The sequence below is a fragment of the Chroicocephalus ridibundus genome, chromosome 13 (genome assembly GCF_963924245.1).
Source record: "Chroicocephalus ridibundus chromosome 13, bChrRid1.1, whole genome shotgun sequence".
In the NCBI taxonomy this organism is placed as follows: domain Eukaryota; kingdom Metazoa; phylum Chordata; class Aves; order Charadriiformes; family Laridae; genus Chroicocephalus; species Chroicocephalus ridibundus.
In genome coordinates, this window is record NC_086296.1 from 128,732 (window position 1) to 153,674 (window position 24,943).

The 24,943-nt window shown below is 41.2% G+C and overlaps 1 protein-coding gene across 4 annotated transcripts in view; it reads right to left on the reverse strand.

Annotated features, from left to right (window-relative positions):
- Nucleotides 1–225: 225 nt before the first annotated feature.
- The window catches only part of LOC134522715 (clathrin heavy chain 1-like), a 37,273-nt gene continuing 12,555 nt past the window's right edge, over nt 226–24,943 (reverse strand). Inside the window, exons 3-34 of one of the 4 annotated variants that reach the window (XM_063350658.1) lie at nt 24,355–24,623; nt 23,920–24,081; nt 23,018–23,131; nt 21,578–21,751; nt 21,091–21,288; nt 20,513–20,713; nt 20,237–20,389; nt 19,471–19,593; nt 18,594–18,731; nt 18,224–18,388; nt 17,630–17,810; nt 17,092–17,255; nt 16,188–16,313; nt 15,742–15,884; nt 14,899–15,133; nt 12,822–12,944; nt 12,266–12,411; nt 11,693–11,876; nt 10,980–11,172; nt 10,321–10,478; nt 10,061–10,225; nt 9,520–9,627; nt 9,003–9,170; nt 8,772–8,921; nt 7,795–7,926; nt 7,339–7,449; nt 6,593–6,763; nt 5,583–5,804; nt 4,844–4,864; nt 2,576–2,655; nt 2,074–2,162; nt 226–1,557 (exon numbers count right to left, since the gene is read on the reverse strand). In XM_063350658.1, the coding sequence (XP_063206728.1) occupies nt 1,442–1,557; nt 2,074–2,162; nt 2,576–2,655; nt 4,844–4,864; nt 5,583–5,804; nt 6,593–6,763; nt 7,339–7,449; nt 7,795–7,926; nt 8,772–8,921; nt 9,003–9,170; nt 9,520–9,627; nt 10,061–10,225; nt 10,321–10,478; nt 10,980–11,172; nt 11,693–11,876; nt 12,266–12,411; nt 12,822–12,944; nt 14,899–15,133; nt 15,742–15,884; nt 16,188–16,313; nt 17,092–17,255; nt 17,630–17,810; nt 18,224–18,388; nt 18,594–18,731; nt 19,471–19,593; nt 20,237–20,389; nt 20,513–20,713; nt 21,091–21,288; nt 21,578–21,751; nt 23,018–23,131; nt 23,920–24,081; nt 24,355–24,623 (4,883 nt within the window). In that variant the 3' untranslated portion in view covers nt 226–1,441. The remainder of the gene's footprint in view (nt 1,558–2,073; nt 2,163–2,575; nt 2,656–4,843; nt 4,865–5,582; nt 5,805–6,592; nt 6,764–7,338; nt 7,450–7,794; nt 7,927–8,771; nt 8,922–9,002; nt 9,171–9,519; nt 9,628–10,060; nt 10,226–10,320; nt 10,479–10,979; nt 11,173–11,692; nt 11,877–12,265; nt 12,412–12,821; nt 12,945–14,898; nt 15,134–15,741; nt 15,885–16,187; nt 16,314–17,091; nt 17,256–17,629; nt 17,811–18,223; nt 18,389–18,593; nt 18,732–19,470; nt 19,594–20,236; nt 20,390–20,512; nt 20,714–21,090; nt 21,289–21,577; nt 21,752–23,017; nt 23,132–23,919; nt 24,082–24,354; nt 24,624–24,943) is intronic. The other 3 variants (XM_063350655.1, XM_063350657.1, XM_063350656.1) reach the window with 3 other exon arrangements.

Here is a 24,943-nt window from a genome sequence, read left to right on the forward strand (position 1 = left end):
GACCTCCACCCGTGGCAGTGTGCTGACGTGTCCAGAGAAGAGACCGCAACTCCCTTTTCAGTCAACTGCTAAGCCATCTATGTTAGGTACTTTGGCCCAAGTTTCCCTTTTTCCTGCCTGGCATCATTACTTGTCAGATTAAGAAACCTGATGCTATTAATGGTAGTGTATTTCTACTAACCAGTCCCCACCCCCAAGATATTAAGACTAGAACCACACAGTGGATACTGCAGTTTTACATTTATAGCTGGACTTTTATAATATTCAAGATTAGCACAAGATTCATAACCATAAATTATACATTGTTATCTAAGTACATAAAACGTTAATGATACATGTATTTGAAGAGTGGCACAAAGTAATAATACATCCCTGTTGGCATTCTCAAAGAAAGAGGTGGGTGATGGACACGCTGTTGATACTACTGCAGCACAGCAGAACCGAGTCACTGCACCCTGTTAATTCAGGTGGTGCGGACTCTGCCCACCAGACAGGCTCAGAACATGGTGTGGCAGGAAGCCAATGCCGGAATCAGTTAAAGGTGCAAATAAAAAGTCAGGATTATGACCCTCCCTACTGCCTCAATATTTTAGCAGTGTGTCCCCCCTCCCCAACCCCGACACTGTGCTCTTGCATCTCTAGTACTTTGGCAGCCCATGCACACTCCTATGTTCACTTGCCACATATAGCTGAGGTTTCCTTTAGTACCATTTAACATCAACAAGTAACATGCTCTCTTGTTAAACAAAAAGGATCTGGGAAGTGTTTGCTCTCTGGCATGAGAAGATTTATTTTCTTCAAGTCTCAGATCTACTCCAGAAAATATAGAACAGACTCCAACAGCATTGAACCCCAACAACATTATTGTCCAGAAAAGGAGACCTTCCCAATATTCCTCTAAACATTCAGAGCACAAATATCAGAAAGCCCATTTTCTTTTGCACATAAGACTGCAAATAAAATGGGGTAGTCAGATGTACACAAGCTTTCAACAATCCATTATTAACGAGATGCTTCACTGAATTGTTAACAACCCTGCTACTTTAGTAGCTTCAGCTAAAGCTTTAACAACTTGGTGCCAGGCAATTTCCCAGCTGCCTTCAATAGGCTTTGCAAAAGAAAGAAAAATATGCTCTCTTCCCCCTGGCCTCAAGCAGTTATTGCTATATGAGTTAGTGAAATAGTGCCTTAACTTCAGACAAGAGTCTCACAATGTCATTAACAAAAGCTGCCTTTCAGAGGTTGAAATGTAACCGGACAATAATCAATAAATAACAGTAACAGGCATCCCGTTGAAGTCTCCTCACTGAGCCGGGCAGCAAGTGTGTTCAGCCAACAGAAGGTCATCTGTGCCTTTAGGACCATTGTACACTTCTTGGAGAAGTTAAAAAGGGACGGGAAGGAAGAGAACAGAGACAGTGAAGGTCTGTCAGAGAGCTAGTTACATATTGAAACCGTAAACAGGCGGCTGGGTGAATCCTGGTGCTGTGTATCCGTACGGGAAGTTTGCCTGGGGAGGTACTGCACTGGGGCCTGCTGTTAACATCAACTGCTGGCCTAGAAAAACATGAGAAAAACAACAAAGTTAGTTTGAAAACCCAAGCTTCCCTAATGCTAGCGGTACTGTGGGACAGGATCATGAAGTTTTAGCTAAAAATCAGCCTCTGTGCAAGCATCCACTAGCAAGTCACACTATTACTCAACATGCAGCACAGAGCGGGCACCTAGGCCATCTGCTCTTCCTACCAGAAAACTACAAAAGCAAGGCAGAACTCAAGAGGGAAGATGAGTATCAACTGATCTTGAGGGCATGATAAACCTGGCTTGTTTTGAAGAGACCATACTGAAAGCCAAACAAGCCGGTACTGTTTAACCCATGCACGGTCAAAGCGTGAAGCAATTCAAGCAAATAGTTAGGTCTGTTAGGTCTCACAGTCTGTAGAGTGCTGCAAAAGGCCCAAACATAGCTTGCCAGATTTGTCTTCGTCATTAGGAGCACAAATGCCTCACGCATATGTTAAATTCAGGTTAACGTTTACATCAGACAGTAAGCCAGTCACATCCTTCCCTTACCAGCCACTTCTAGGTGCTTGTTAGCGGAATGCCTCTTCAGAAGGGCTTCTAGGATAGCAGCACACTTGAGGACAGCCATGTTTTTTTGGCTGCACGTGTCTTAAAATGGGTGAGCTAGAAAGCCAGTCTGCCTTTCTACTTGGAAGAGCAGAAGGCAGACACATTCCTCTCAGGTAGGAATAACAGGAGGAATTTGCATGCTCTGTAAGTTATTCCAGGGGTTGTGCACACCTTGGTATTCCCTGTCCAGCTACCACACTGAAAGACTATGCCTAGGCTAGAGTTCTGAGCCGTGTAAGAGGAGCAATACTTCAGCTGAAGAATCAAAGTACTGTAAGAATGAAATGCCACTTCAACAACTTATGCAGTTCATCTAGCAGAGACAACCATTTTACTATCTAGTTGAAACCAGTTTACTTCAACTGAAGGTAGTCGTTTAAGTCACCTCCACAAAAAGAGACCAGAGTGACAACAGGTAATCAATTAAAGCCAAGTCTTTCACCTACCAAATACTATTGGAGTGGGTTCAGTTACTTGTTCCTCTTCTTTTCTTAGGCTTTCAGAAGCATCAAGTTTATCCACCTACATCGAAGTGAACAGGAGATGTATAAAGGCCTTGTCTAGGAATTGCACCATCGTGTAAGGCTTTTCGTGCCTGCTACCTAAACCATCAAGTGCTCATTTTATTAGTCCAAGTTGGAGACTACAAAAGTCTGCATGTTCCCAGCAATCTATGTTGTAAATCTACCCTCCCAATTGCTTGAGGTTTATTGCAATAAACAATAGCTGTCAAATGCAGCTGAGATCATCATTACCTTCAAGTGAAGCACTTTTTGGGGCCCTATTCTAGTAACTGTTAACTCTATGACCTTTTAGAGGAAACTCTAGAACCATCATGGAAAGTAGTCTAGTAGTATGAGCTTTATACAGATCCGTGTTGTGTCAAATACAGCTAAAACGCATTTGTGAAAGTGCTACAGTAACGCAGGAGCCCTGAACACAACTTTGAATTGGGGGTGGGGGGACTAACCTGAGAAGGCAACAGCATCTTCCTTCTCTCAAGTTTAACAAGTTATATCTTCCGTAAGAGAACCATTGAGACTGAAAGTCATAAAAATCACACAGCTTCACATCCAGATACATAGAATCATAGAATTGCTGAGGTTGGAAGGGACCTTTAAGATCATCAAGTCCAACCTCTAACCTACCCTGACAAAAGCCACTTCTAAACCATGTCCCTAAGTGCCCCATCTACCCTTTTTTTAAACACCTCCAGGGACAGGCAGTATTAACATCCTGGGCAAACCTACATTTAGCCCAATGCTGTATTTCAGCTGCTCCTCATCCTCCTTTCCCACTGCAAGAATCACATCTGGTCGGAGAAGTGCTGCAAGAGGAGTCTCTATTATACCTTAGAGATGTTATCTAGGTGTGGTGTTCAACAATTTCCTGGACTTTTTGAAGTTTGTAACTCAAGTTAATAACTTGAATAGCAGTAGGTCTTTAACTGGTTCATTTATAGCTGTCAGCCTAACACCTCTTCAGGATAACACTACTTCTGTTACAAACACTATCCATATTACTATGGATCAAAGAAATTGACATCTGTCAGTTTCAAACTAATTGTATTGCTCTACTTATCACCCGGGATTCCCACTCTCTCTTGGATTAGACTTTCCTCTTTACTGGCCCTAAAGCATTAAGAAATATGAAACAAAAGTGCAGTTACTCCCTCTGTTGGAAAAACAGCAAACATGCTGACAGCAGGCACCCTGAAAAAGGGACAAGAGCAGCTCTCCGGGAATGCCTAAACATCTGTGCGATTTGCTGCTGAGAAGTGAAGTTGTTCAAAAGGTTTCCAAATGAGTGTCATCATACTTTGTGTGCCTGGCCCCTTCTGGGACATAGGCTATCCTGTGCTTTAACACCTTTTTATGCATAGAAGAGAGAGAAGTTCTGGAAGATGTACACACCCCACCGATAAACTAGTATGTTCTTTTGTACTGTTGAAGTTAGTTACATGGCAATTTTAGACAAACCACATTTATAAAGCCCATTCTCTAATTCCATGTTTTGCAGTTAATTCAACAGACTAAATTAGTTCCACTGTAAACCACTCTCTCCATGCAGATTTTCCTTCTGGCAAGTTATCCCGTATTTAGTACGTGTGATTACTTGTAAATCCAACCAGCAGTTTAAAACCCACTATTTTAGACCTAAACCTCACATGGAAGAGTTCAGGTGAACTTGTGTGGCAAGTTTCTCCTCCGTGGAATATGAGGAGGCAGCAGCCTTTAAGATCTGTGCAAGGATTTTCATCATACTAACAGGCGAGAAGTTTACAGAAGCTCTATGCTACTATTTGAACTCACCATGCCTGAAAGATTGCACACGTCAGTAATTTCAGCATAACATCCAATTTGCATTTAGGACACATCCTATTACGTGGCAACTGCCTTTTTTTTGTTTAATTATGGACAACATCCTCCCTGCTACAAGATATCTGTAACAGAGTGAACAGGAGCCCAAACACTCAACACTCAAGTCCTCCTCAATCACTTGCTTCTGTTTCCCATGAAGAGGAACTGAGCCTGGTTGGATTTTCAAGTTTCTTGTGAATAGTTATCCTTTTAGCATTAGAAAGTGAACAGGAAATGAGTTAGAGCTAAATTATAGTGCTCTTCTGGCAGAAGCTACAGCTAGATTCCTGTAAAAGAAACCTAGGATATTGAGGGACACGAACACAAAGAGTTTGAAATCAGAGTGTCACCTTATAGAACAGCCCATCAACCTGCAAGAAAATTCAGAGGGGAATACTTAACATGACTTGATTAGAAGCAATCCAAAGCAGTCACTTTTAGATTACTCATTTTAATGAAGTTCTTTACTGTGATGTCCTATGCAACCCTAGCGCCTTCTAAGGAAGGAACTTAGCTTAGTATCTTAGAGCTGCTTGAGACAAGCATTTCAGGACAACACCTAATCAGAATGTCTCTCTCTCTTCTCTCAGTTGAGGACTACCTGTTGGTATCAGTATTGTACAGCCAGACTATGCATCTGAACTTCTGTTTTCCATTTTAAAAAAATCATCTTCAGCAGTCTACTCCTATGGCTGATGTAGGACTAGTGTATCCTGTTAGTTACTCAAAAGCTGTATTCTCTGTAACAAGAAAACAGAGAATGCTTTCATAGTTATACGAAGTAAAGAGTGATGCAGGTTGTCCTCACCAAGTTTTCAGCTTCATCAACTATGAAGCTGCTCTGAAAAGCACAGAGTTCCTTGCCCACTGTTAAAAGCAAAAGTTTAACTAGACATCCTTCAACTCCCAAGACATCTATTAATAAGTTTTGCTAGTTAGCCTGAAGTGACTAAACCCGCAGAACTTCATAGAAGACTTCATCTATGAGGAACAACAAGATTGCAAATACATGCAAAGAGCTCTGTTTTGCATAATGCTAATCATCCAGCAGACTAGAAGCCTTAACTTTTTATCCAATGCAATACTCACTTTGGTAAGGTACTCTCTCATCACTTGGATGAAATAAGGCATTGCAAAGTCCATGATGTTATGCCTCCAGGCCAACTCAAGCACTACATCTGGGTGCAGCAAGTCATAACATGTGAAAAGGCAGGCTGCAAAGCACTCCTGCTTGCCTTCTTCCAGGAACCACTGAAGCAACTTCTCAGCTAGCTCTGCATCTTTGGATTCTGCAGCGTACTGCATAGCATCCTACAGAAAAGGACAACAGTTAAGCTTGACCCTTGCCTGCTAACATCTTGCTTTATACCTTATGTATATCTCATTGCTAGCTAGGATAAGCCAGGTATTTGGCATTCCGTGAAGGTAGTCTTTAACACCAGGCAAGTTCTGTAGGAGCCAAGCTACAGTACATGAGCTTGGTTAAGTTCTCTTGGTTTGAGGCAACCCAGATACTAACATTATCCATCAGGTTTTCTGTAAGTACTTGAAGTGACCTAATGAGATTTTGCTTAGTTTTGTAGCAGAGAAGATAAACAACCTTTCTGGTATCCCACCTACCTCACCATTAGATATTAAGGATTACCCAGAGCAGAAGAGACTATTGCATCAACTGCTTGCCGTGTGGCAAGACAGACTATTTGCCAGCTCTCCTACAGAGTAGGCAAAAAACTGGCCCATGTGAACTCACTAAAGGCTTGAAGTGATGGTGTAATCGTTTTTCATCTGTATCCTTACAAGGGTGTTAAGTCCTTCGGTTCTACAGAAGATGTTCCATACTGATACAGAAAACTGTACACATACCATTAACTGATATACACAGATGTCCAAGTACAGGATAACATTATTAAATTAGATTTAAGATATGCAGTTGAAATTGCGAACACTTCTGCTCTAAGAGTCCTTCCTTAAACTTCAAGTGAAGGGCTAAGACTAATTAGAACTCAATATTTGAAACTAACAAAACACATTCAGTATCCAGGATATCTATACTTCAGACTTCTTTTTGACAGTCAGGGAGAAAGGCTGCATTAACTCACCTTATACAGACGGTCTTTCTTGCATAGCTCCACACTCTGTTTCCAGCGGTTGTTACCCTTATACAAGTATGCTGCAATACGCCTAAATTCAATTAGTTCATGCTTTTCCAGACGCTGAGCCAACGTTATATTATCAAAGTTGTCATAGGCATCGATGGAAGCTCTCAAACCCTGTTTGAGAGAGAACCGTTACACGTGCTTCCAGATGGTAGTAGGTGAGAACTAAAGTAGAGAAGCATCTAAGCATGGCGCACAAGTGTTCAGCTTCCCCCAGCTGGACATTGATACTATGTCTACAGCTTGTTTACCCTACGTATTTCATGCATCTCTCCAAAAGACGATTTTTAACAGAGCAAGATGCTAACTCAGTCATACTGACCTCACTTGACAGAACAGGAAACCTTAGAAGACAAAGCATGTCTTCCAAATAGCATCCAACGAGGCCAGAAGCAAATCTGTTTACAGAAGTGTTGCCCACTAGAGTACACATGTCATACTGACCTTTGTGAAGCCTCTTCTGAGAAAAACAACTGTGGCATCTGCTTTGTTTGCAAATCATCACAGCATCTCAAGAATCCTGCCCGCAAAGGGTCTGATTCCACCCCCACTACTGTTGCATTGCAGAAGTTATCTTTTACTCAAGGGAATTACTCTGCGTCAGTTGGGGAACAACCAAACTACAGCCTCTTTTTGTTGGCGAAAGAGGAGCACCCCTCAGGCTCAGCAATCTATTTTGTGAGGCTCACCTGGTAATCTTCCTCCTCTGTTAAAAGGTCATTTAGAGCTTCATTAACTCCTTTGTTGTTGTGGTTCTGGACTGAACGCAGATAAGGCTTTACTAGAAGCAGCTGATTAACCTGGAATTAAGACAATTGCAATACAAAATTAGGTATACCGTTTCCTACGCTACATACTCCTGAAACAAGTTCCCACTTGTTATTACAAGAGTTTGTGCTTACTGTCAGGTCCCTTTCAGATAATGCATCTTGTATTGCCAGAGGTAAAATAAAACAGCCTCCTAGGCCAGTTATGCTAACTCTTCCAGTGTTTCGCAGATCAAGCCAAGATTGGGCTGCTTCTCAGTCCTTTATATTGGAGGCAAAGTCACCTGAAAGACGTCAGCCCTTTTTTCCAGCCAGAGACTGGAGTGTCTTAACTTGAGCAAGACGATTTCTTATTCATCTACCATCTCCCAGACTCACCTTTGAGAAAAAACTGACTGTCCTGGTGTGATCTAATCGTGGAGATAATACAAGCAGGAGATCATTTATCAGTAGAGGTTTGTAGTCTAAGTAGAACTGCAAGGCTTTGTAGTACAGCTCCACATTGGCCACCTGCATGGTTAGACGCTAGTTAGTACTTCAAACACAAGTAAGCCTAAGGTGCTTAGTTTGGATCACTTAACTCAGCACAAGGTTTATCTGACTTTAAGTTAAGAGCATAACTTTCCTTTTAGAGGCCAGAAACGTTACACTTACACACAGAATTCTTGTTCAATCTTACGACTGCTTCTTGTGCCATCTACTTCCAACAGTGAAGTCACAAGCTGCCAGGGGTACTACAAACTAATTCTAACTCATCCACAGTTAAGAGATCCTGGCACAGATAGCCTACTACAGGTTCACATAACCATTTCTTGAACTCCTAAAGCCAGTAAAGTCTGTAGCCTTTACCAGTCTTTAAGTTGTTGCCTTGAAACCCATAGGGCCAATAAGAATGTGTTCAGTCTCAAATCTTGTCTGAACTATTCATCAACTCACTATTCTCTGCTGCATTCATAGGACTGCCCACCATAATTCTCCCACTGAAACAGCTGGAAACATTTGCAGAGATCTTTCTAGAACAGTCACAGCCTCAGACTAAGACAGCAGTCGGCTCAAAGGTATTAAGGAGGTTGGTTGTGCCTCTTGCTTGTGACCTGTATGACCTTCAGCAGTCTCTGAAGACATGCTGTGCTAGCTGCTGCCACTCAATAGAATACACTGCACAGGAGAAAACCAAAAGGTGTAAGATTAGATTAATTCCTGTGCTAAACTGAGTGGAAGTTGTTTTAGTACAGCAGGAAAACTGAGTAGCAGCTTAAGCAAACTCATTTTCTAAACAGCAATTCTGTTGTGCATTTTTGCCTCTGTTCTGAAAGAAACTTTCAGCAATTTTATTTAGTTAACTACTTACTTACCTTGGCAATTATGTCTTTAAACTGCCCTTCTTTCCAGGCATCAGTGGGATGATTCATCATAGTAATTATTGCATTGTCATACTCCTCATACTTGTCATAGAGGAATACAAGTTCTGCCCAGAGATGAGCCTGTTCTGCAGCTCTGAGCACCTGATAAAACAAGAAATCAGTCAGTTTGATTCACTGACAGCTTCCCAACTTCATGCACAATGTAGCTACCTTACTACATACCTTTGGAATATTAACTCTGGACCAGAAGAGCTCCAGATGTTCCCTCATTTTCTGAGGCTTGAATTTGGAGTATAAGATGGCAAGTTCGGTAAACATTCCCATGTGAGCACGCTCTAGGCCCAAAGCAGCTTCCAAAAGGGCAATCAGTTCTTCAAAGTAGCCACGATCCTGGATGTTAAGAAAATAAGGATTAATTGCAAATTCATGGCCAACTGGCACTTAAAGCTTGCTAAAATGCATATTTAATTAAATTCAACATGCTTTGCTTTTCTCACTAAGTGGGAGTGCTTAGACTAGTAAGATATGATTCCAATGAGAGAACAGAATTGTTGAAGAAGGGACAGTGATTACTACAGAAAAAAATGCATGCAACTATTAGGAAATAGAGATGGAGGAAGAATGAATTTAAAGATTAGCCCCACAGGGTATCATGGTTTTATCTGTGTCCACTTTACTAGTGGATACAAGTATGCTGTCTAGAGTCTTCTACGATATTAACAGCGAACAGTGATCTAACCTGATAGTAACTGATCAGCTCTTCAAGTTCATCAGCATGGATGACTATGTGTAAGCCACAGATCTGTGCCAAGCGGAATTCTTTTCCATCCACACAGGCAAAGCATACCTGTAACGAGAGTTAGCAAATAGTCAGTTAACAGGAGAATACTGCAATGCTTACTTAATCTCCTTGTATTATAAGGAAAGTTAATTAGTAAAGCTTTACCACATTTGAGGCTTACATACAGTTCCAAATAGGTATTTCCATAACACTTGCTCTAGAATTAAAATCTCTGCCACTCATTTTACACTGTTTTGAAATCAAGCTTTATTATCTTGGGCAAGAGGACAGCTTATAAAGCTACAAACATACTCTGTAGCCAGAAACAGGTAGCAAGTTACCATTAAAGCTAATTGTACATAGTCATGAATTAACTCTTCTTTACTTCCCACATTACTGACAGAGCAAAGGAGCCCAGTTATGCTCCAGAGCAGCAGTCAGAAGCAACAGTAGAGCACATTCTGCAGAATATTAAAGAAAACCCACGAGTATAGGTTACCTCCTTCCAAGTCCTCGTGCTGTTGGCTTTGCGGCCACTGTCCACTGCTGCCTGATACTCTCCAAGGTGCACCAAGGTAGAAGCCAGGCGAGCAAAATTAGATACATTGTTATACAGTAGTTTCGCTGCTTCATACATCCCCTCTTCATAACAGCGATCACCAACCTGCATTAGGAGTTCAAGGTAAACAAGGGTAACAGCCAGAATCAGGAGTCAGCTAAAGAGCAAGTCATACATGGGAACTGTGGATCAAGACATACCTGTTGTATATGGGCATTATTAGGGCCACTAATAAACTCCTCCAGTTCTGACAGACGATTAGTTTTTGCCAAAGCAAAAATAAGTTCTGTCTCTACATAAGACTCTCTAGCCTTCTTCCTGGCCATCTGCAAGAACTTGACTAGGTCCTCCCAGTTATCTTGAAGAGAGAAGAGATGTTTAAGATCCTCTGTTTAGACATCCTGTGTTGCTCAGCTTGCCCACCTTAGGAACAGTTTTCACCAGTAGCCTCGAGGATCTCTTCCACCATGATACTAAGCCGTTTGCATTTCAGTTAAGGAATTCCCTGCTAAACCCCAAGTCACCTTCACATAAGATGGAACTTCTTGCAACTATTCTACAGTCCAGTTGGCAAGCAATTCTGCCACATACAGCTAAATAAATACATTATACTTGGCTATATTTAAGATGATAGTAGTCCAAATTATCTCCACATGAAGATCTATCTTTGGTGAAGGAACACAGACAAGCTTGTTGACAGGAATCTCACTAAACATTGACTCATCCATGCCACGTACTGACTGCTCCCGTTTCCTCCGAAACAGAATTCATTAGTCTCAAGAATCCCTGCAGCTTGATGTAGATGCAATAACCTATCTCATATCTAAACAATCCTAAGTTTGATGATGCTTTGCCTTACCGTTTCTATTAGCTGCTTGAACAACTTCCATGTAAGCAGATGGATCATCTGCCTTTATATAGGAGTCAATAGCTTCTTTCACCAAGTCCTTCTGGAGCTGTGCTCTGGCTAGCTGACTCCATACTGCTGGTTCGTTACACCTCTCTGCAAATTCATACGCACGGTCTAAGTTGCCAATGTGCTCAATCAGCACCTGTTTGAAATACAAGTTTCCAGTTAAAAATCAAAGCCTTGTAACGTTGTCCGTTCTAACAAAACTCTTCCTTTAAGCGCATACGCTGTTCTGTGTAAGCAATATGAAGCTAACTGCTTTTATAACAGCCGTTTCTGTCTAATGAAGTAGAGGCATCAAGAATGAGACTTTTGTTGCTACTGTTTCTCCTCTGCCTTGCAGAAGTCAGTAATGCTGGCCTAAAGACAACGCGTAGTAGCATTTACTTCCCCCTGCACTTTTCCCATATGAGTCTCCAAGGTAGCCACTCGGAATCAAATGCAGCAGACACATGCCAAGCATGTGCAGCACCCCAACATTTTTTGATTACTTTGGCCAGATCAGCCTCTGAAGTCAGTACTTTGACTTTGTTTTCCTATTCTTTGCACATAATCCCACCCCTTGAGAATACCGATTACTCCTTGACAATCAATATAATGGTACACTTCTCATTCTCTCTATTACTAGCATTCTATACCTTCATGCAGGAACCACGCCTCACCTGAATTGCTGAAGTATTAACATCAAATTTTCTGAATATAGCAAAAGCTTCTTCATATAGCTCATTACTGATGGCAATGTTTGCAATATCTGGGGCATCATAGTTATCCAGCCGGTTGATGTATTCCATCACACGACTGCGGTCAGCCTTAATGGCAGTCAGGATCAGCAGATTCTGGAGATTCCTTTGGTTAACAGAAGGCAGAGGCTATAAGCAGGTGTTACTGTGCACTGCTTAAGCGACATGTATTGTACATGCAAAAAAATACACCCGCTTGCTGTCACTAGCAACAACCTTTCACCCCCAGACTGAGAAGCACTGATATTTGCCTTCTAAAAGAAATTGCTTGCCAATATCAATGTTCTCTCTTCTCTACCTCAATCAGTGTTCTAGAGTGAACTAGCTCTGTTCTTAAAGCACAGAGCACTTTAAATTCTGTTTTTTCACCTGATTATACACATTTAAGATTGTGTATGTCCTGCAAGCAAGAGGCCCACAAATAACTTGGGTCACTTCACAACCTAAATAAAGGCACTAAATAGGCTAAACTTATGGACAAAGCTCTCCTCTTACCTGTGTTCACTGAATACAGAGTTATCCAACACAATTTTTTCCAATAACTCAATCAATTCATTAGGCAGGTCAGCAGTCATGAAAGCTTTCACAGTTACAGAAACCTCCTCTGGATCCTGCGTCTCTGATAAAGCTGTTTGGACAACCTGGATTTGAAGGCAGGGAATTATTGAGTGTTTTCCCCAAATGAGATATTTGCCAATCTATTCCAGAGAATTAAAAATTAAGACTTCAGAACTTCGAGAATATTTTGTCACAGACAGCAAGAAAGAGCTACTTCTATACTGGATATAGCTATTAAAGTCACACCTTGTGTCTGTATAGGGGGCAAATTCACTAAAGTTAGGTCATTCCACAGGACAGAAAAAATACCTTACTAAATTTTCTGACCGTGAAGGTCAGAGTTAATAACTGCCACTCAAACTCTTAGTTTCTCTATGGTTGAGATGGGGCATCAAGGGACCTTGTGGGAGAAGACAGCTACTTTAACGATCCATAATGTTTCTGAGACATCCTGAGGTCTCCTCATACTGAAAGTTTAGCCTTTGTGCTGTACCTGGTCAATAAGCTGCCGCCTGAATGGGTTGTTTTCTTCCAGAACATTTGCCCAGAGCTCAGGGTCCTTCCTGCGTACTAGATAGCGAGCCTCACTCTTAAACAGCGAGTTCTCATTGCAGACCTGAAGGAGAAGTTACAAATATTGTTGTTAGTGTTAAGGGTTAGTACCACAAGACAGGTTTAGCTAACTATGAATCAGACAGTCTAGAAGACTGACTAGAACTACTTGCTGACCAATGCTAAATGCCACGGACAAGTTCTTACCCAACCTCTGATCTGGAAGGCTCATGGAGAAGGTCTCCAGCAGAATTTCTATAGCTTCTCTTGGTTTTGCCCGACACACAAATACTGTGACAGTGGCTTCACAGTAACTATTTGCTTCTGTTTGATGTGAAGACCTGCAGAAGCCTGAAGAACTTAAGTTTTAAATCTAGAAAGGGAGCCACTTGCCTGGGCAGTGTTATGTAGTGAACTAAGGAATGGTGCTGGTGTTTAAAGCTAGAAACAGGTTATGTATTTCGTGTCATTAACTTTACACTAGCAGTGTTCAGAGTAGCAAGTGGCTTGGATTCTCCTGTTAAAACGTTAAGAGCACAGAATACATGTGAAGTCTCCTACAGAAGCGCAGCAAGGAAGAGTTATGAATTACGTTCCTATTAGTACCACTAGCTTCAACTCCCAACTAGAAGAGCAGAAACCTGAGGGGCCTATTCCACCTTCTACCAACAGGTCATTTTTTGTTAGTATCCAAATTAGTTCTTGGAATCTCAAGTACTTTGCTGTAAGAAAATCAGTAGTAGCATAATTTTGCTTTATGTTGTACATCTATTAGTTGCAGGAGTTGAGCCCTCTTCTAGGAGGCAATGTCTCAAGAATAATTCTTACAGAAGGAAGATCTTTTCTGCATGACCAGAAACACCTGCTCAGAACATCAATCCAAGGAAGAAGCTGGTACTGACAGGTTTCTACAGTTAACCAGAATGATCAAGCTTATTCTAGCAAAGTTTCCCAGCAAAAGAACTCTGAGCCACCTTCATATGTGAAATAAAAAAGCTAGATGTAGCCAGTTGAGTGCTGGGGGTTTTTGGTTTGGTTTTGGTTTTTTTGTTTGTTTGTTTGGTGGTTGTTGTTTGTTTTCATTTGGTTAGGGGGGTGTTTGTTTTGGTTTTGGTTGTTGTTTTGGAGCTGCTTCAGGCTGGAAAGCCATCCACTTTCAGCAGCAAGCCTAGATCATACCACCATTCTAACACTCACAGGACAGGCCTTGCCAGGGAACAGCATTTATTTGCTTTGAAACAGGGCAAAACAAGCTAGTTCTTACCCCTACACAGCTGACATTCTTTGCATATACTAGTGCAGAAGTGCAGGTAGGAGGGAGGATGTTTTCTTTCTCAGCAGCCACAAGCACTACAATCTGGCATTAAGCTCTGTTTAGTTCGAGGCTAGAATGTGTTTGGAGAAGCCTGGGAATTTTGCTTGCCCTTGAACTTCCAAGGGAGGTCCTAGGAATCAATAGGCTTAAGATAGGAGAGGAATGCTATCGGAATAAGTCCTTGCAGTTTGACTGTCAACATTTATTTTCCTCATTTCTAGTTCAGTATTGGAGCAACTCTAAGGGTCAACCACGGTAAGGGAAAATTACAAGCCCCGTTCTAGTTTCAAGGAAGCTCTTCTTCCTACTGTAGAGTCATGATAGATGACAGCCTGTCCCTTCTGCCAATCAAGTGCTCACGACTCAAAAAAAAAAATTATATCAAATTAACAAGGGTTTAACAGCAGGCATATTCATTAGCTGGGCCAAATAAATTAATTTTGAGCAGAATCAGTCGATGAAAGACATGAATGGTACCTTAAAGTTGCAGAGTTGTACAATTTTAGTTCAGACATACAGTATAAGAGTTGTTCTCATCATCATAAAAATTATTGCCTCTACATAGAAGAATCCTGCCTACCTCAACTCCTGAGTTAGACTGCAAGACAGGATTCTGTAAGCATTAGACAAACAGCCAGCTAGGCTTCTCCACTTCAGGCAACAAGTAGTTCTTTAACACGCTTATAAACACAGTTTTGCTAACCTTTATGAGTTCCAGATCACATTGCCCCCTCTCATAAGCAACGCAGGCCAGATGAGGGTCCCTCTTTTCACAATATTTGCCAACTACACGGCTGTCATAGTAAGGATTCTCACGAAGGAACCGCTCTGGATTATTATTACTGTCAATGTAGATTTTGGCCAAGGCATTATGAGTCGCAGGTTCTTCACAGCCTTCATGAATCCTTGATTCAAGCCATGGCAACAGCAACTTAAGCCTTTGAATAAGCAAACATTTTAAGTTTGTAAGTCACACAGAGGTATGCTCGACCGCTATCCATTAACACCTGGCCTTCCCTTCAAGCAAGTTTGATGGTCAGATTTAAAAACAGATGGAGACCAGCCGGTAATTTTTAATGAGTCTTAAATGAGTGGAGGACAGATCTGCAGTTTAACAACAGGGAAGGCTGCAGATGCCACTAGTTTTGCAATCTTTCCTTTCAACTCCTCTTCTATTAGCTGGCTCTTCATGCTTAACCCATTTGTTCATTTTACGGGTAACTGTAAACTAATTACATGCTGCTGTGTGCCTACAACAAGACTGTCAAGACAGTTTTATCCAGATTTACTCTAAAGGCACATGCCATAGTTGGCTGTAAGGGAAGCATTCAAAAGCCATGTTTGTTCATCATGCGGCACTATCAGGCATTCCCATATGGCCCAAATAATCAAGAGACTGACTAGCAAATCTAAGCTGCTTTTCTATAAAGAAACATAAAACAATACTAGTATTGTATCAGTCAACAAAACTTCATCCAATTCAATCTGGGTGTATACCAGCATCAGGAAAGCCCAACACTGGGGTCTACAGATACATTTTCATTACCGATTTCTTTTTTCCACTTCAGCCACCAGCTCATCTGTTGAGAACTGGCCTCTAACCACCATGATCAAGTTCTTAATGACATCTTCAGAACAATCCACATCAAGAAGCCCTCCAACCACTGCTGGTATACGGCTAGGATTCACCTAGAATAAGCCACCATCATTAAAATTAGTTATTAGCATTACTAATAAGCCATCCCCAGTCTTCCACATGGGATAGTTTTAGTTAACAATTTAAACTATGCTTTAGAGCAGCGAGTCTTAAGTTACTGACATATTTGTATATACGTTCTAGGAAAAACTATACTTATAGGTCTGTAATAGACAAAGGCTGATTGAAGAGCCTCCACACTAGAAGAGTGAGCAAAAGAGACATAGCATATTCTGCTTTAGTCTACTGAAAGGTAGGAAGGAAAGAGCAAGAGCTAAAAACTGGATTCTCCTTACCTTCTGTACATAGATCTCTATATACTTTTGCAGGTTATTGCGATATAAGTAGAGCACCAGGTCATGAACAAAGTCAAAACGATCGCAGACAATGATCAGGGGAAGCTGGTCTGTGAGCTTCGCCTCCTGTATTTTGTGCAAAAAAAAAAAAAAAGAAAAAGAAAAAAGAAAAAAGTAAAAAGTAAGCAACCACCATTTGCTGAAGTGTTTTTCAGGGCAAGAAAGTCTGACCAAGTTCCCTTAGCACTAGAACTCACAATACATTCAAATTTGAGACTGGCAAGCAGAAAATTTATTTCAAAAGCAAGTCACCCACTATGAATGCCATGCGGCCCATCTGTCAGTTGAGTTTTAAGTTTAGGCTCGTTATGAAGTGCCACATTAGGCCTACATCTCTAGCTTCAAAATGACTATCAATTCACGTACCAATTCAGAAGACAGTTGCTGGGCCAAGAACTTAACAATGCAAAATAAAGTGACATTAAAATCCCATTTTACCACTCACAAAGCATGCAAAGTGCTAAGTACAGGCTGACTCCAGTTTTAATAAGCTTTGACCAGCCAATATCCTTGATAAAGCTCCTGCTGAATACTTCAGCATAGTCTTTCCTTCTGCCAGCCTGGATTCACCTATCGTTAGGTGACAACATATTCATGAGTTTAGTTATATCATACAGCCTAATTTTAAAGGAAGGCTGAATTTGGGCTTGTTTTCCCAGAGGTAGCCTAGAAGGACCCATTATATGCATGGAATAGGATCAGACTCCTATTCCAGCTACAAAGTAGACTACTCACAGCCACGCCAGCTAAACCTTAAGTTGGTATTTCCACTAGAAGGCTGTAGCTGTGCTGCTAAGCGAAACATAACGGAGAACTGCTCAATCCATTGGATAGAATTATTTACCTTCAGAAAGTTCTTCACCCGTTCTGGGTTATAGCAGTTACTTTCACGGCAGATTCTTTCCACTTCCTTTATCTGACCAGTCTTGCAAGCTGCCTGGATGTACTTGAAGTGAACATCTGGATCCTGGCTGAAGTTTACAATGGAACCCAAGAAATAGAACAGTCCTAGAAAGAACCACATGTTTTTAACAACACAATTAGAAGCATAAGTGAAGCAAGTGCAGACTGTTATGGGCTCCAGCTTGTGACTTAGTTCAACCCTGCTGAAATAGTAGCTTTCATTCAACCGCAGGAAAAATCAGAAGGATTTTTATTCCCCTCTTTCAGATTTCATGTTTCTTTCTGATCTTTACTCAGAAGGGTTAAGAAACTGTCTAGAACAAAGTCACCCCTAGAACTCACTGTGATGAGCTCACTTTGATAAATGCATCCTAAGGTCCAGCCACGTGACAAACAGTGCTCTCTTAAAGCCACAATCTTTACGATTAGCTTCAATCAAGTAGTGCTTCCAAGTAAGCTGCTTCCTTCTAATACTGTACCTTCATAGCTTTTGAAAGATTCAAAAAGCTCCACAAGAGACTGGGTACCAAGCTGCTCATGGTATTTAGAAGCAACTTGCACACAGAGCTGTAGGTTTTGCCTAATGTTGGCTGACAGCATGGCACGCAAACACTCCACAGAGTCTTCAACTGAGAGAGAGCCAAAGAAATTCACAAGCCACTGCAAAGAGAAAAAAATTTTACTCAGTAACTTACACAGAATTTGACTGACTTCTAAAATGTGGCAACTAGTCAGAGTTTCTACCCCAGCTACTACAGAGAAGTCTCCCATGCTCTAAGACAAAAGACTTTAAAAGAAACACACTCACCATCTTTACAACTACAAAAATACAGTTTGGAATGAACACTTGAAATCCCCACCTGGGAAACTGAGGTCAACTTTAAGCCATCAAAAGTACAGATTATGGTTTAATTTGTCATTAACTGGACAAATGTTCTTGAATCACAGCTACATGTGCTACTTACCTACAAACCATTTTGCAGTGGCTGCAGGAATCTTTGCAGCTACAGAAGTGCTAAAGAATATTCACTTTACTTAAGCTTTCACTTTCTTACTCCATACAACAGACTTACCTCAGGATTCAAGAGGTGAGTATGAACGACAGCACGTTTAATATCATAGAGATCTGTGTAGTGTTCCAAAGCTCGCTGGAGCAAGCCTGCCTTTTCACACAACTGGGCAATATGAGCACGATCATAGTGTGTAAACATTTGGTTTCCAAGAATGGCATCTGCAACCTATAAGGTAACATTTCATATTCAGACTGTCAGAGAGTCACAGTAGCTCAGCCTAAGAGTCCTTGAAAAGTCACACCAGTGACTCACTATTAGTCTTTGACTTTGCTGAACTACTCATGGATAACAGTATCAGACATCATATTCTTGTGCAAGCCTACTACTGTCTCTCCTTCACTTTTTGGAGGAAACAGGTAAGAGGTCTTACCTGTGGGGCATGAATCAAATTCATTTCCAGGAGACGAGTCTGAAGGTGGCCTTCTGCGGGGCGGTTATTTTTCAGGGCATCCAACAGAAAAGACGTGCACTGCTGAATAAGACTGTTCTCCATGAACACATCCACAATCTGTTGAGATTGGTCAAGTTAGAGAAGGGGGTCTATATACACACATGCACATTTATCTGTATACTCTAATGGCCTGGCTAGAAAGGCAGCCCATCACAGTACCTAGCACACTATATTCCCTTTGTTTTCATAGGATTACTACCATGGTAACAGACAAATTTCACACTTTGTTTTCTTTTTCTCTAGAATGTAAGAAGCACATTACTTTGAGCTATTATGCCAGATTTTGCCACCCACTCTATTTAGTTTTAATACAGCATGCAAATCCTATCCCTTCTCTCTTGTTGGGATAGTTGCTAAGACTTTTTCTAAGTAGCTTCAATTATTTAATAATGCAAATTTTTGCCTCATTTCTCTGTCCATTTAACCAGAAGCGGCCACTGGCAGACAGCACTCAACTCAGGTTTATTTGCTCATCTTCTCGTAAGTTCTCTACATGGAAAGAGTTAATGTATGCTCCATTAAAGTCAACAGTAGGACAGTAACACTCCATTGCTTAGACTAAGTCTGTGACAGATTCACTATCAACGTTACAGTACTAAGCCAGAAAGCTTCTGGAAGAACTTGAGGGCACACCTGCCTCTAAAGACTTGATGGTAACCAAACTTGACTAGAATACTTTAGTCACTTTTCTAACCAAGCCAACTAGAGACCTGCACTGGCCTTACCAGTGCCCAAAATGGTACTATGCTATTACCTCTATCTATCTAGAGACCAGAACTCTTGTTGTAGGCATCACCTGGTTAATGTTAGCCAGTGGCTCCTCATCCTGTACGAGCATCTGAGAGAACTGCAGGCCTTGCTCTGGATTGACTCTCATCACACTTCTCAACAGGAAGATCCAGTCTGGGGTATAGCCAACCTAGAGATTTCAGAAACAGTCATGCATGTCTGGGAAGCTTTACACATCTTTTAAGCCTTCAGATTCCCTAGCATAGGTACCATGAACTGCTGTGAGGTTGCCATGCGCATTCCCCATCTCCCAGGAATTCTCAGACAAAAGCATTGCTCATCTATTAACACAGAAATTCAGTATTAGCCTACTTAGTAACTGAACTTGCACCAAGGCATTTCTTTTGCTAGGTAAAAAACCTGCTAGGAACAAACCTTTCAACAGTCTTAGGACACTAGCTACCAACTAAGGTCCTAAACTTACAAGCGGACATCACGCAAATTGCTTTGCAATTTGTCAAAAAAAAAAAAAAAAAAAAAAAAAAGAGTATGAATTCAGGAAGAATCTTATCTTTATTCTCTAGAATAACCTTGAGCCACTCCATTAATTTGATAGGTTTGTAAAAGTCTGGATGTTCTGAATTTAATTTTTTGCAGACTGCTAGTCATACATTATGATTTGCGCTACGGCAATGAAGAAAACACTGTTTCTCAATCTTACCTACTTATCAGTTTTAAGTGACAGGAGTCAAACTTATCTCATGGAAGATAACTTGAGAATGTACACAACAAACATAAGATAGACTCTAGCAGTTTGTGACAAACAACTTTACCTTTTTAGCATACAGCACTATTTTCTGGAATTGACCAGTTTCAGCAAAGCACTGAATCACTTTGTTTGGCACATTAGCACGAAGATAGACACTGAGTGCAAGGGTTGGGTCAGCTGTCTTCACCAAGTCTCCCAGCTCCTCCGAGCACTCCAGCTGAAGTCAGAAGTGGTATTTTGTCAAGCAGAAGAATGCAGAGATGTAGCATCAACAAAAGTATTGTTCACACTCAATTGTTACAAGGCAACAGAATTCATCTAGTGTCATGACTGAGCCTACCTTGTCTTCCTTCAGCCACTTTTCCAGAAGCTGCTTGCGGCCCTGCTGTAGGACAGGGCGACAGAGCTCCAGAGACTCAAACTTGTTCAGCTGTCCCTGGTCAAGCAATATTCCAAAGTACTGCAGCAGGGGAGAGGCCTGCCCAGGCTGAGCTGGTACACTCTGGAACTTCCTGATTGTATCACTGGTACGTAGGATTCCCTGAAGAGGCACAAGAGAGAGAAGCAACGTTTAGTCAGTGAAGGCTGAACAGTATTAGTCAAGAAACCAGTGTTAAGCTATACACTGAAGCATCTACTCTTAAGCCTTCAGTGTGGAGATCTTCATCAAACCAACGACAATCTAGCAAGAAGTCGGTGGCCACAGCAAGTCCAGTTGGAAAAGTATAGCAAATGCTCCTTTATGGGTACAGGAGAATACATTAATCAGAACAGCCACTAAACTGCAGAGAAATAAATCTAGTATTGCAGCACTTTAGTTTTTGAATGTCAAGTACTGAAATGCAAGCGAGCTAAGCAAGTCCACTAAGCCAAGGCAAACCCCCATGACTTGTAATCTTTACCTTTGGAGTTATTTACCTTTGGTGCAGATGCAGCTACTTTAGCAGCATCTGCGTAGCTTCCTTGAGCAAACAGCGTGTTGAACTTTCTGGCAAATAATTCCTCTGCCCCAGCTAGATTACTACGTATAGCCATACGCAGTCCCAAGTCAGGATTCTGGAGAACACTCGTAGCATAGTTCACTATGTTGTCTTCCTCAACACATACAGAAAGCACCTGGCAAGGACAAAAGGCATATTGAGAAGTACTATCCTTTCCACAACTACACAACTACTATGAAATATATCAACTAAATGGCTATGCAGCCCATCAGGGAAATAGTAGATTATTAAAAAAAAATAAGTTCCTCCCCAAGCAGTTCTGTATTAGGAGAGGTTAAAAACTAAAAAAATCAAATAGCTGCTTGCTCCCTTCCATGACATTTGTTGCATCAAGTCACTCATTAGGTTTGTTACATTCTATCTGAGCTTTAGAAGGCTCAAAAACAGAATGCTGGATTTGTTACCTGTCCTTTTTTGTTCACACCAATAATGCCCGAGGTAGGTTCGTGAGGAGCTGTGACAAAGATAGTATCAGCACTAATACGGTTCATGTAGATGCATGCTCCGGACTCCAAGTCATACATGTGAATATATCCATACTTCGTGATCAGGTAGATAACACCATGCTTAATTCCAATCTGCCAAAAGATGAGTTTTTATCAGTCAAGACTAAGACTGTAACAGTTAAGACAGCTGCCTTTAGCATAGTCACAAGACAGTACTGCAGTAACATGCCTTTGCAATGACATTACGAACAAATATAGCTTCAGACTTCTTCCTTACAGATTCAAAGCAATGTACAGCTTTGGTGGCCATTCGGAGCCATAGCTCTGCTTAATAGAGAGGCTGAAAAGAAATGAAAATTCATCCGCAGCAAAGGACATAATCCTCATCCTAATGAGCCAGGCTGAAGGAGAAAGTCTGGGCACGATTAGCGTTCTAGTCTAGATACGTCAGTACAAGTTTCTGTTCAGAAATATGAGATAAAGCCACTCTCTTCCAACAAGGCCTACTCAAAGCACCAGCAGATCCTAAACCAAGCTCAGCAACTGAGTACTCCAGTTTACCTGTCAAGTCACATAAACAGGGGAGGCTTCCAAGCCAAAATGGTCTACAAAGAAGTACTTGCAATTCGGAACAAGTTTTTCAGATGTTTTGTTAATTAAGCCTCAAGCTGAAGTACAGAGCCACATGAATCCTGCCATGTAGACAGCTTGCTTTGTTTACCTTAGTCTAAGGCATCTGTTGGTTCATTTATGAAGCTGATCTATTAGACTGGGCAGTAGTTGCATGCTCTGAGACAGTTTGCTTTTATTACACAATTTCTAGTGCTGCAGACATGCTAAGACTGTCAAAGCAACCAGATATGTTCTTTCCTATTGAACCTCCCATTAACATCCCAAATTTCCTTTTGTGTGCTGCTACAGGACTCCCCGTTCCATTTGTCTCTTATAGTGACATTACTGTAGATGAAATGCCACTTTCATGTGAATCTACATCAAGCACCGTAACATTCTTATCTAGAACTCTGAACATTAGTAGGAAGTTCAATAGCCAAAGTGATGTCAGTGATGTCAAATAACCACTATTGAGGGTATTCCTAGGCCTGTTTTTTTGTTGTTGTAGGGAGGGGTTTTTTTGGTACAAGTTTAGTTGGGGCTTTTTTTTCTTTTTTTTTTAAGTACAACCTTAAGTTGACAAACCTTATCTAGACAAATACTGGAACAGCCTATACATTTGTGTTTGAGAAACTGTTTTAATGTCCAGATTACCTCCCACAAATCTCTTGAAACTCCTCCGAGAACTAGGAGGAATGACAGCAAAGCCCTAGTAGAAAGCATTCTTTACGACAGAGATGGCAGCTACTTGCCAGGCTTTTGGTGGGTCAAACATCAAACATTTACCTGCATTGCCACAGGAAAGTCTGTCTGTGCCTCAGGCGGGAAAAACACATCAACAGCTTTTTTAACAAATGGCTGATTTCCAGTGGCTGGCTGACCTACTTCAATTATGTGTAGCTAGGAAGAAAAGAGTACATGTCACAAGATTGTCTGCAAGTACAGCCGCATGAAAGAAGTTCCTCTCTTGAGATACGCTACTGAAGTCATCTACCACACTTGGCTGATGAACATGTGCCCAATCCTGAACCAACACAGTCTGGGGAGCTGTGCTCCAGATACTTATCAGAGGGACAAATTTTCCAGAACTTGATACAGTAGAAAGCAGAAAAAGCTAAAAAAAAAAATAAAAAATTCATGCTTTCTATGAAAGCAGACTGTATTTCTATTCAAGACAACTTGTTCAGGATGTTTTGAGTGAGACTCATCAATTCATCAAGAATTCCTGCAGGACAAGAATAGAAAGCTTGAGACATTACCTCAGCTCTTTACATATTGCTCAACAGTTGTAGCATATTCAACTACCACTATCAGTTTGATGGAAACAATGTACCTACAGCACTAAGGTTTATCTAGTCTCTTTCTGCAGTGGATTCAAGATGCAAGAGGCTGCTTAATGACTTAACTTTATGCACACAAAACACCACATGGGCATAAATTGATGCTTTAACACCCTGAGCTCAGTTCTCATTGCATCTACATTTGTTCTTACGTCTAAGTTTCGCCCAAGCAACTTTTTGCACTTTCTATCCTACTGAAAGGAAGCATTTTGATGCTGACCAAATAATGCTACGCACGTGGTTCCCAAGCTGTTCTTCAGAGAGCATACACTAAACTGTGTGATCGCTAAAGTTCTATTAGTGTCGAGTTCTGCTACAGCAGAACAGGAAAACAGCTGCAGACTTTACCTTGCCCCCTGCAGGACTCCTCACAGCAAAACAGAACAGCGTAGAAGGTTTGGCATTTCCCTCTATTTTGAATTCTGCAAAAGCTGCTGCGTGGCCTTCTATAGGTTGGGAGACTTTTCTATCAACTGAGTACAGCTGCATTGCACCAACCACACGATTTTGCTAGAAAAAAGAAGAAAGGTCAGGTTTTAAAGATAAGATTTTAAATGTTTATTGCAAGACCTTTGGGACAGTAAACTAAAAAGCAGCACATGTCTCTCATCCCCTCCTCCAGTGCTTTATTCACATTAAAAGTCAGGTTATTCCTTGATAAAAGATATTTTTGAATTTTTGATCTATAGAAACCAAAGTTAAGAAACTGTAGCAGCTATTAAGTGAAGTGGGGCCACGTCTCTCCCGATTGTTTTCATAGCATGCTGTTTCCAGGTAACTTACCTGTGCTGAAATTCCTATCAGCAGCAGCCATTTTTGGTGTTCATCTGTTCTGTAATTGATGATTTGGCAGCCCGCAAGACTAGCATGCCTGTCAAACATCTTTTGGGGTTGTGATTCTCCCTCCATGCTCCAGTGGTAGACTGCTGTCTCTGTCACCAAGGCAACTGTATTCACAGATATCCATTTCCAGAAGATCACTTCCTCTGCCATTGTGTGGGCTTTCATTTTACTTTTCATCTCAATGTTAAAGATCTGAAGTGTTTTCCCAGCTAGTATGACAAAACCCAAGAAACATCACAGATAGATTACCACAATCACCGTCCTGTAGTCTGTCTGTTTACAAGCATGCTGTTTAACTCACTAGTCCAGTGACATTACAGACAGGGTTAGTGTTCTGTCCCATCTGAGTCTCCTCTGATACTTGGCTCTTATCAAATAGAATCCCCTCCCCACCCGCGACACCTCTACCATCCCCAAAGCAAAAATATCTGCTTCTTATGGACACTTACATGGACATTACAACAACTGACAAGCATAGACATTTTAATTAACTATAAGCTGTAGTTAAAAAGACAGTCTAAGCCACAGA